The 12450-nt window shown below is 43.2% G+C and overlaps 1 protein-coding gene across 3 annotated transcripts in view; it reads right to left on the bottom strand.

Moving 5' to 3' along the window:
- The window catches only part of YLPM1 (YLP motif containing 1), a 74980-nt gene extending 69247 nt beyond the window's left edge, over positions 1-5733 (bottom strand). For all 3 annotated transcript variants that reach the window (XM_042990131.1, XM_042990133.1, XM_042990132.1), the window contains exon 1: positions 4690-5733. In XM_042990131.1, the coding sequence (XP_042846065.1) occupies positions 4690-5565 (876 nt within the window). In that variant the 5' untranslated portion in view covers positions 5566-5733. The remainder of the gene's footprint in view (positions 1-4689) is intronic.
- Positions 5734-12450: the final 6717 nt, after the last annotated feature.

The raw sequence follows: 12450 nt of genomic DNA, 5'->3' as shown, positions 1-12450 counted from the left end.
ACTGAGACTCTGCGGGGCTAGGCTCAATATCCTTTAAACTCTATCCTTACTCTACACACACTCCTTAGGAGACCTCAGGAGGAACTAACATCCCATGTGAGATGGAGTTGTCTGATACGATGGAACAATCAGAAGAACTGACCACTAGTTTGGCTCTGGCTTCATTAGGAAGGCCAGACAGGTTTTATTCCTTTCTACAATAGAGCTAAAAACACCCTTCTTTTGGAGTCACTGAGGACATGTCTGAATGATGCTATTTCTGTGCCCCAAATACCATTTTTATGCTGATGACTCACAAGTCTATCATGTCTCCAAGGTCTCGATTCTAGACTCTAGACCTGTATCTAACTTCCAATTGGACATCTCCATTTGGAATCATGTGTCTCAAGGACCTCAAACTTAGTAGGTTTAAAACCAAACGCATGCTCTCCCCTCCTCCCCAGACCTGCTCTTCCCCCTCTTCTAGGTTTTCCTATTTTATTAGTAAATGGGACTACCATGTACCTAGCAGTCTATTCCAGAAACTCAGGAATCATCCTTGCCACCTCCCTTTCCACTACTACTCAATCTCCAATTAGATTATAGTATACAAATACTTCTCCAGTCTTTCCACTTGTCTCTATCTCCACTATTTACCATCCAAGTCCAAGCCACTATTATCTCTTGCCTGGATTATTCTAAGTGCTCTCTCTAAATCACCCTTGATCTTTTCAATTCCACTCTCCACACTGTAAGCACAGTGAGTTTTCAAAAATGCCAATCTGTCACATTTGACTGTATAAAATCCTTCAGTGTCATCCTACTTCCCAAAAGTCCTCATAGGCCCACCCTGATCTGGTTTGTGTCTACCGTTCACACCCTGAGCTTTCAGTAAGCCTTACTTTAAATGCTATCTGGTTAATTCCCACTCATTCTTCAGGTTTCACTTAAATATCACTTAAAAAGGGAAACTTCTTCAACTCGGTTATAGCTCTTAGCTATATCCAATCATTTACAAAAATATTTGTTCTTCACCTACTATGTGCTAGACCCTGAGCAGGGCACTGTAAATACAATGGTGAGCTTAAAACAAAAAAGCAAAAAAACCTCACCTTCTGCCACTCCTCATCAAACAGTCTAGTGATATTTTAGGCATATTTTACAATTCCACAGCACCTTGTACTGCTCATAATTACCTATTAAATGGCTTGTTCTTCTCATTGGAACAAGTCAATGAGGGCAGGTGCTATGTAAATTTTCTTCACCATTTCATCTCTGGTACTAAACTAAGGAAGGTACTTGGTACATAGTTGCTACTCAATAAATAGCTGAATTTTAAATAAATGACTAAAAATTCTAATCAAAGTCAACAGCTTTACCTAAGTAAGTTTTGAGAATAAAAGGATAAAGTCACAATTTATGAAGTAAAGGCTAGTATGCACTTTACCTAGCCAGTCCTTTAAACATACAGAAAAGTTAATGCTTCAAAAAAGATACATTCCATTAAATCATCAATGCTTTACTCTGAAAATTAGAAATTAAATGGAAGCATATCAAGCACTTATCCTGTCTTTCCTATACCAACCGTATTTCTAATTAAATAGTCCTAATTTATGAAAGCTTTTCTTTACAGAATTCCATATAGAAAATGAAGAAATGACAGAAAAAAAATTACGTTATAATCTTTAATGGAGAAATAATTTACTCAGGCAGAGACTATCAATGGATGAAACATTATCGAGGCAAAACTGATGGGAAGGTTTACAATGGAGGGACCAGACTGTTCCTCCCGATCAATCTTGGCACCACTAATAGTGGGACAACCAGGCATTGTGTGTCTCTTGATGGGATGCAAATGAAGCACACAGGACCACTCTGGTTATGAAGTACACTTGCGAAAAGAAAGGTGAACTTAAACCTAAGTTTTCAGAGTTTCCCAGAACTGTGAAAGAGAATGGAACAACTCAAATGATTGGAAAACTATGAGACAGCAGACAAATCCAGAATGCAGGACATTCTACAGGACCACTGAGATAGATTTCTCAAATTCAATGGCATGGGATAGAAAAAGAGAATAGAAGAGACTGGTCTAGATCAGGAGTTCTCACCTGAGGGTGATGTTAACCCCCAAGGGATCTTTAGTAATGTCTGGAAACATTTCTGTTTCCCACTGGGGGCTGCTACCAACATCTAGTAGTTAGAGGCCAGAGATGCTGCTTACACATCCTACAACACACAGACTGCCCTCCACAACAAAGAATTATCCTGCTTCACGGTGTCTATATTGGATCCTGATTTGAACAAACCAATAAAACATGACTGAGTCCACTGGGGAATTTTAACATGGATGATATCAGAGAATTATTTTAAATTCCATTAGTATGATGAGATAATAGGGGAAATCTAAATGGGTCAGGTATCAGATGATACAAAGAAACTGTTGCTACTTTTAGTAGGTGTTATGATGTATTTACCTAAGAAAAGGTCCATTTTTTCATGAAAGATGACTAAGAATGTAGGGATGAAACAACATGAGATCTAAGATTTGTCTTAAAATATTTCAGCAGCAATAATAATAAAAAAGTATAGATGAAGTAAACATGATAAAATCTTGACAGTTGGTGAATCTGAACGATGGGTATATAGGGGGAACCATGCCATTGTCTCTACTTTTGTGTATGTTTATAATCTTTCACCATAAAAATTTCCAATGACATATTCCAAAAGTAAAGTATGAAGCAAAGAATAATACATGTGCAGAAGGGTTCATTTAAGAGATTGGCACTGGCATGAAGAAAACCTTTATAATCTAATAAATCAAAGTATCCTAAGTCTAGAACATGACAACTTTGTAGCACTGTCCTAGGTGCTACAGAAGATTAAAAGATGAGTGAGATAGTCCCTGTCTGCAAGGGACTTACAATCTGAAAAACAGAACCAAACCAGGTGGGTGAGCTCAGGGATGGCTTCAAAGAGACCTGACATTTGAGATGTACCTTTAAAGCAATACAACTATATAAGCAGGGAGAGAGGGTTGAGGAAGTTGGGATGAATTCTAGACAGAGGGAAGGAAGCCTAAACAAGCTTACAAGGTCCTTCTTGGTCTGACCCCCACACTTCTCAAGTCATCTTCCACTTTTTTTCCCCGGATCTCCACAAAAAACTGGAGGCAATGAATACTGAAAGCATTGAAAGAACTTCAATACAAACAAGGGTACAAAGGCAGAAAAGCAAAACCAGGAAACCAGTGTTCATGGTATTTGTATTAAGGACTGGTCTGATTCCTCCTCCTTTCCCTCCAAAAACAATTCGTTTGTCTAGTAAACAGGAGGATATAGACGTCGTACTTTGGCTTGGGCTACCTCTGAGAGTGTTTGACAACAAAAGCACTGGTAATTTCAGAATGGGTTGGGAACGGGGGACAGAAATGTTGTCTCTATTATAGAGGAATCTGAGGGAAATAACCTGGTGGGATGGTACTAATTTGGTATAAGCCAACAGAATCCCTTCTTCTATTTTACTCCAGCATTACAAGTGTTTTCTCCTGATGATGTGCCAAGCACAACATCTTGCTTACTTAAAACAACTTACTTATGTTCTTAATTTCTAATGCCAAACCACCACAAAATTAGAGTACCATATCCCCATTTTTTGGAAATCTTTTACATGTAAATCTCAGCTTGTAGAGTAAAAGACTCCTTTTTCATTAGGGAATCTAAGGTGGATGAGTAATTGCTAAAAGTGTCTATTTCAAGAAATCATAACAAGCTATCTACTCTTATCTATAACAAGTTATCATAACAAGTTATCTACTCTTATCTACAAGTTATCTATCTATATTTACTTTAGTTCTGTCTTTTTTCTTAAGGGAGGAACTCATTTATTACTGCTATCCTAGATATCTTTGCTCTGTAGGAAGAATCACTTAAAGAAGTTTAGAGGAACAGCTCTCTCATAAAGGAAGAGATATCACTAACTTTTTTCCACCTTGGCCACATTCCACAGCAGTTACTCTGGAGTGAATGGTAACAGTGCAATGCAGCAAACTGGCTATATCTTACAACTTTAAGTGATGTGAGAAAAGGATGTATGGGTCCATTCCTTAAATAACCAAGATACTCCCAAAAGGGTAAAAGGTGAAGAGACTTCCTATGGATTGCATATGTATCTATAAGCATAATTAGGATGCTTCTGTTAGAACATGACTTCATTCTTCATTTGCTAACACCTTGTAATTCACGTAGCTGAGAGCTATCGGTGGCCCCCTAAATAACTTTTTAAAGAAGCTAACTGGTCATAAGGTTCATATGCACTTCAGGTATCAGCCCTTTGGGAAGCTTCTTTTTTATGCTGCCTCTCAAATGGAAATTTGAGTTTAAAATACAATTTTAAAACAAAGCGCTTTACGAGAGCAACAGAATCTAGGAGGTCAGTCAGAGGAAACCAAAGAATACATCTGAGAAGTAACTCTTAACCCACCTCACTACTCCATGGTGTTTAGGAACATCTTCAAGAACTGTTCTTTTAATAATCCACATTTAGCTACTTGAAAAGCTGGGATGTCAGACTTCTGACTCTCAAGGAATCCTTTGGAGTGTAAATTAGCTACTCATTGTGCTGGAATTAGCCTAAGCACTGGTTAAAGCACTGAGGCCTGCTCACTTAGGGCCCTCTAGGTGAAAGATGCAGTTCAGGCAGATGCTTTCTTACCTGTGGAGTCATTGTTGAGGGATCTGGCTCAGGGGCAGCTTGCTGCTGTTCAGCACTCTTGTTCTTGGCCCCACTCTCCAAAGGCTCTTGCTGGACAGTTGTCTTATTCCCAGAAGGGGCGGACGGTGGTGGTGGAGCTAATAGCTGGGATTTAGCATGGCCCTGGGAGGGGCGGGAAGGAGATGCCTGAGAAGGGGGCAAATAGGACTGGGAATGGCTCAAATAGGATTGCGAGGAGGAGGAAGAGGAAGAATAAGAGGGGGTGGGCGCCAGGTAGGATTGGGAAGGTGGGGACTGAGAAGGGGACGGCTGAGCGGGAGGCAGGTAGGGCTGAGACGAGGCCGGGGGATAGTACGAGGGTGGTGGCTGAGGTGGGGGCATGTAAGATTGAGACGGGGGCATATATGACCCCGGCGGTACAGGGGGAGATTCAGGGGGGGAATCCAGCTCCATGGGAACCAAACCAGGAGACCCGTCTCGTTGGTGGTGGAGCATCTGGTGTTTGTACTGCTGCTGCTTCTGATAGCTGAGGGCCGGCCCAGGTGGCGGGGGCATCGGTGGCGGCGGTGGCTGCCAGTCCCCGTAGCCGCCCCCCGGCATCACCGGCGGGGGCGGCAGGGGGGGCGGAGGAAGGTGATGGGGCTGGAGCACGCACTGCATTTGCTTCTGGTGCATCTGCTGCAGCTGCTGGAGCTGCGCCAGGTGCTGTTCGCGGAAGCTCATGAAGCCCGAGGAGGAGGGGGCCGCGGGAGTCGTCGAGCTCGAATACCCGGGCCCCGGCGAGGCCTCAGGAAGCGCCACCGGCGGTGGCGGCGGCGGGACCGGCGGCGGCGGATAGTGGCTGCTCCCGCCATACCGGCCCCAATTCGGGTACATATCGGAGAAGGCGGCGCAGGGCTCGTCCCGGCGCCGTTACTCGTCGCAACCGACCTCCAGGAGCTGCGGCGGCGACGGCGACAGCCGGAACTCGCGGCGCCTACAGGCCCCGGAGCGTGTAAACGGAGCGCGCCAGTGCGCCGGCGCTACCGAGCTGGGCCCGCGACCGGGAAGGCGGGGACGGCACTGGGGCGACTACGCCTGCGCAGTAGCCACCGAGAGGAGAACAAAGGCGAGATAGAGCGACCCTTTGCTTGGAGACTCTCGGTCGCCATCTTCCTTCGGGTTCGGATAATGTAGGCGCGAGTAGAATGTTCTCATAGAATCGAGGAACCATAGAGTCTCACAGCCGAAAGGGGTGGTAGAGATCGTATCGCTCCACGGGTTCATTTTTGAATGGAAAAAAAAAAAAGGTTCCATTCACAATAGCAACAATCTCAACAACAACAAAAATGCCATGAAACAAGTAGCAATAACTCTCATAAGAAATATGTAGAATTTGTATGAAGAAAACTACAGAACCATACAGGATCATATCCGACGGGGATAAGTTAGACTTGAAATAATGGAGAGGCTTACCATGATCCTGAATGAAAAGAGGAAAAATTGTAGAGCTGTCAGTTCCTCTCAAATTCAATGAATAGATTCAGTTCAGTTCTAACAAAAATTCCAATTAGGAACGAATCTGTGAAGAATAGAAACATTCTGAAGACAGAACGTAAGACTACACCAATATATGGTGTACACTTACATGAAAGGTAACATCTGCAGTTATTGTAAAAGGTGAGAAATAGAATTCCTTAGAATAACTCAACACATAAAAATTCACGTTGGGGAATCTCAGCTAAAGCAAAGATAGCAAAAACCAGATGCAAAGATTGTCTAGAGAGGGTGACCTAGAAAATAATCCAATCTGTCAGCAAAATACTCAACTTTGGCTTGAGTGAATTACTGAAAAACAAGGCTGATACACCCTGAATTCTGGAAAGAAAAGAAGAACCTAACTCTGAGAATGCTAAGTGTGCCAGTGTGTCAGTCGTGCACCACTTAAAGATTTGGCCTTTCTTCCATCTTCGCAAACCCAGATCTTCACCTCTCTGAGGAGGTGGATGTGAGTAGAAAGTGGGGCATCCAAGGATCTTTCAGAGGGGAGAGCTTTTCATTCTCTTTTTACTTTTTGAAGTGTACCATATATACATGAAATTAAACATCATAAGCGTACAGGTTAGTGAATTTTCACAAACCAATCACACTGTGTAACTAGCACCCAGATCAAGAAACAGAACATTAGGGCCAGGTCAGATGCCTGCCCTTGTGCCCCTTCACCTCTCAAAAAGAGAAGAAGAAAAGAAAGAAAGAAAGAAAGAAAGAAAGAAAGAAAGAAAGAAAGAAAGAAAGAGAAAATATTATCCAACTCATAAATCCCACTTACTTGCAATTTTAATATTTGCTATTGAAATTCTCTTTTGAAAAATATAAAAATACAAGTTATTTACCATAGTAATAGCCTAAAGGAGAATAGATGGTCATTGCATTAGATGAAGAAAAAGAATATGATAAAATTCAACATCCATTCATGATTTTTATTTTTTTAATTTTTTTAAAAATGTTTTTATCTGTTTTTGAAGGAGAGAGAGAGAGCATGCACGGGGGAGGAACAGAGAGAGAGGGAGACACAGAATTCAAAGCAGGCTCCAGGCTCTAAGCTGTCAGCACAGAGCCCGATGCAGTGCTTGAACCCACGAACTGTGAGATTATGACCTGAGCTGAAGTCGGATGCTCAGCTGACTGAGCCACTCAGGTGCCCCGCCATTCATGATTTTTAAAAAGCTTAGCAAACCAGAAATAAAAGGGAACACCCAAATCTTATGAAGAATATTTACTTATTTTTAAAAAATTTTTAACATTTATTTATTATAGAGAAACAGAGCATGAGAATGGGAGGGGTAGAGAGAGGGGGAGACACAGAATCCAAAACAGGCTCCAGGTTCTGAGCTGTCAGCACAGAGCCTGACGTGGGGCTCGAACCCACAAATCGCGAGATCATGACCTGAGCCAAAGTCGGACGCCCAACCGACTGAGCCACCCAGGCAAACCTGAGTATTTACTTATTTTTAAAGTTTATTTATTTTGAGAGAGACAGAGATAGCACGAGTGCACATGCTCACACATACACACACACACAGGGCGGGGGGTGGGGGGGGGGGAAGGGAGAAGGGCAGAGAGAGAGGAAGAGAATCCCAAGCAGTCTCTGAGCTGTCAGCACAGAGCCCAATATAGGGCTTGATCTCACAAACCATGAGATCATGACCTGAACTGAAATCAAGAATCTGATGCTTAACCAACTGAGCCACTCATGCGCCTTGCCGAAAGCCAAGCTATCCAACCAGCCTGATGGCAGGGCCTGGGCAGTGGACGGATTGGGACTGCATGGTGGTCCACTGAAAGTGAAGCTTCTTGTACTCCTGCTTTTATGTAATTTGGCCTTGGCATTGGTCGGGGCAGCCACCCTACCAATGAAAGTACCGGGGGATTTGTCAGTTGGGGAATTGCCCACGACAGGCCCCTCGGGAAAAGAACCATTGGGGAAAGAAATAAGATTCCGCAGGGAAATTATGCGGCCCTACATCCAGCCCTTGCCACCCCCTATAAAGATTCCTCTACCTAAAGGAAGGATAGCCCCATACATTTCCCAGCCAAGGAGGGGACAAATGGGTTCAAAATCCCCACTCTGGGAGCAAAGTAATGTATCTATGGATACAAGTTACTCCAACCCGTAGGCCCACGTGGCCCCCAGGAGGCATTCCAGATGATGATTGGACCTGGTGGGTTAAGGTACAGAATGGTTCATTAGTTCCTAGGTATACATTGTCTCTCTGGGAACACATAAGGCATGGGTTCCCAGGGCCCTCTTGGCTCCCTCCCGGCACCCCAGACCAAAGCGCATACCTTTATTCCTTGTACTGCAAATGGTTCAAAGGAACACTTAAGAAGTCATATCCCAGGGCGCCTGGGTGGCTCAGTCGGTTAAGCGTCCGACTTCGGCTCAGGTCATGATCTCGCGGTCCGTGAGTTCAAGCCCCGCGTCGGGCTCTGGGCTGACAGCTCAGAGCCTGGAGCCTGCTTCGGATTCTGTGTCTCCCTCTCTCTCTGACCTTCCCCCGTTCATGCTCTGTCTCTCTCTGTCTCAAAAATAAATAAAAACATTAAAAAAAAAAGAAGTCATATCCCTGTAAACGTTCCACTTGAGGTGTTGAGAGATAGATGACCTTTCATGAAAATAGCAGAGCAAATGCTTTATAGACAAACATAGATACGTAATGAAAATAATATGAAGAAATTAATCAATAAGCAAAAGGCAGGAGGGAACGTTACAAAGAAATAACCATGAGGTTCCTTAATGGATGATTACACAAAGGAACATTTTTAGAATTAGGTAAAGCCGAGAAACATAGATGACGCATGCTACAAGGAAATTGCTAACAAATACAATGCCACATTTGCCACAATAAAGCGGCCAGTCTAACACATTGCTGTTGTCTGTGTCCACTTGTTAGTTTCGCTGACGCCGTTCATCCTTCGGGAACCCCTGGACCTGCTGGGGCTGGACCTCAGCAGTGCCTCAAGAGTATTTTTTCTAATGTTTATTTATTTTTGAGAGAGCGGGGTCGGGGGGGGGGTGGTACGAGAGGCAGAGAGAGAGAGAGAGAGAGAGAGAGAGAGAGAGGAACCCAAGCAGGCTTCACGCTGACAGCAGAGAGCTGCAGGGCTTGAACCCACGAACCGTGCGATCATGACCCGAGCCAAATCCAGATGCCCAACAGCCTGAGCCACCCAGGTGCCCCAAGAGCACTTCTTTTTAAACACTACGACAAACATCATACTTAAGTGTGAAACGCTGAAAGTTTTCCCACTAGGATCAACAACAGATGCCCGCTACCATCACATCTGCTGTGGACTGAATTGCGTACCACCCTCTCCCCGCCAAAAATGTGACTTGGGAATGTGACTTTACTTGGAAATGAAGTCGTTGAAGATGTAATTAGTTAAAATGAGATCATCCTATAGTAGGGTCAATCCAATATGACTAGTGTCCTTATGAGAAGATGGCCATGTGAAGACACAGATATGCCCACGTGATGCTGAAGGCAGAGATTGGAGTTATGCAGCTGCAAGCCAAAAAGTGGAACGGATAGAATTCTCAGACACTGACGGCACAAGTGTAAATTAGGATGGCCATTCTGAAATACTATTTGGCAGTATCTACTAGAGCTGAACAGACACATATATGACCCAGGAATCCCACTACTAGGCATATAATGCCGTAATAATGCATGTAGATGTTATACAGAAGGCATGTTCACAGCAGCACTCCTTGTCAGGCCTGAAAACTGGAAAGCAACCCAAATGTCCACCTAGATGAGAATGGATAATGGAATTGTGGTCTATTTATACAATGGAATACAGAACAGTGAGAATGAACGAAGTATAACCACATGGCGACAACTCAGGTGAATCTCACAAACATAATGTTGAACAAAAGAAGCTAGGCAAAAAAGAATATGTCCTGTATGCTTTCACATATATAAATTCAAAAATATACAAAATTGATATGTAGTGTTAGAATTCAGGATAGACCGTTGGGGTGAAGAGATAGTGACTGAAGCGGGGCATGAAGATGTCTTCTGGTAACGTTTGGTGTCTTGATCTGGGTGCTGGTTACATGGGTATGTTTAGTTTGTGAAAGGTTCTTCAGGCTGTGCCACTTAGGATTGACGCACTTTTCTGTTTGTATAATTCAATGAATGTACCTAAGAAAACCCTGAAAGATGGAAGTTCAAGAGAATATTGACCGTATAATTGGCTTTACATGTAGTTCAAAAATAGGCAAAATGAAATTGTAATGTTAAAAGTGACACCAGCGGTTGCCTTTGGGGAGAAGGAAAAGGGTAGTGACTGGAAGGGGGTACAAGTAGGGTTTCTGGAGTGCTAACAATGTTCTATTTCTTGAGCCAAATAGTAATTACACAGATATTTGCTTTGTTAAAACTTATTTAGCTGTGTGTTTATCCTTCGTGCTTTCTTGTTTGTATGATGTACTTCACTCTTTTTTTTTTTTTTTTTTTTTTAAGTTAAAGAGGTGCCTGGGTGGCTCAGTCAGTTAAGCGTCCGGCTCTGGCTCAGGTCATGATCTCACGGTGCGTGGGTTTGAGCCTCGCGTCGGGCTCTGTCCTGACAGCTCGGAGCCTGGAGCCTGCTTCAGATTCTGTGTCTCCCTTTCTCTCTCCGCCCTCCCCTGCCTGTGCTCTGTCTCTGTCTCAAAAATAAACATTAAAAAAAGGTTTTTTAAAAAAAAGGTGGGAAGGAGAAAAGTGATATTAGCAGAAAGCTGAGAAAGATGAGATTAGGTGGAGGGAAGTGGAAAGGTTTCAGGGCATAGTAGGTTCTAGCTGTCGTGACCACCATCCCATCTCTCAGCCACCATTCGTCTTTCAGCACCTACTTGGGAGACAGCACCTTTGTTTAAACAGCACATTCCACATTCTTTCTCCTCATTGTTTCAAGATAAAGATCCAATTGGGCATTGTTTGAGATGCGATAGAAATCCTATGCCCTAGATTCTTACTCTCAGGGAACGAAGATATAGTTGGCTACTCAAACCTTCTAAGCCTGCATGATTTTCAAAAATCACAGCCGCCTTTATGATACAGAACCCCTATCTATACCAGTAAAAGAAGCTTCATTGTGTAATGCTCTCCTGGTGACATTTTAATAACACTGATCCAACCCCAGGCCAATTTTTCAGAGATAAATTTTTACTAATCTAGCATGAAAAAAGCAAATAACAATAAAAATATAAAGTGCTCTGGGGCATCTGGGTGGCTCAGTTGGTTAAGAATCCGACTCAATTTTGGTTCAGGTCATGATCTCAGGGTTCATGAGTTCAAGCCCCGTGTCAGGCTCTGTGCTGACAGTGTGGAGCCTGCTTGGGATTCTCTCTCTCTCTCTCTTTTTCTCCCCCGACCCCTCTGCTGTCTGAGAGAGAGAGAGAGAGAGAGAGAGAGAGAGAGAGAGCGCTCTTATTCAAAATGAACTAAGGGATGAATTAAAGCACAAATCACACAGAAGGTTTTGTGTAGGAGATTCCAGAGGGGGTTAGCTCTTAACGGTCAATGCTGTCATAGTCAACTTGCATGAGTCTTCTCTGGAGTAGTTTTATAATCCAGCTATACTTCTCTCTTTTGTGTTTCATTCTTGCTGTTGCTAGGGGGACTTGAGTGAGGGCTGGGAGGTAGCACTTGATTGGTTAGTGGTTTGAGGTCATATTCTGATTGGCTGATCGCTTACATGCCATTTTGAGGAATAAACATCTCTGCTAGCTCTTGCAGCATGTCTTGTTCTAAACAACAAGATCTAGAGGCAGATCATCTACTATTGGACCTATGCATCCTTCGGCAGGCATTTCATAAGGATTTTGGATGGTGTCTAGACTTAGAGTAACCTGGTCATGCATAACCTAGGCAACGTTAGTGTTTCTTCCCCTCCCTATTACCATGGAGTCATGTTCTCATTTTATCGTAAAGAAACCCATAGGTGTTCATGTGGAATGCCAGTTGCCATGTAGACAGTCCTTTCAACCATTCCCAATGGATCACAGTGTAGGCGAGCCCGGACCTTGAGGATGGTTGTGTCCATTACAGTTCTTTGGATGTTATCCATAGCAACAGCTGCAACTTAAAAAAATGTATTGAAAAGATACTGTAGAAGTCACAAAATAGACCAAAAGGTCATTTAACTAGATCTAGGAGTAGAAAGAAACCAAGGCAGGAGCTATTCTACCATCAAAGCTCTGAATTCTATAAGAAACAAAGTTCAACTCTTTTT

The sequence above is a fragment of the Panthera tigris genome, chromosome B3 (assembly GCF_018350195.1).
Source record: "Panthera tigris isolate Pti1 chromosome B3, P.tigris_Pti1_mat1.1, whole genome shotgun sequence".
Classification (NCBI taxonomy): Eukaryota; Metazoa; Chordata; class Mammalia; order Carnivora; family Felidae; genus Panthera; species Panthera tigris.
This window is presented reverse-complemented; position numbering and strand designations above follow the sequence as displayed.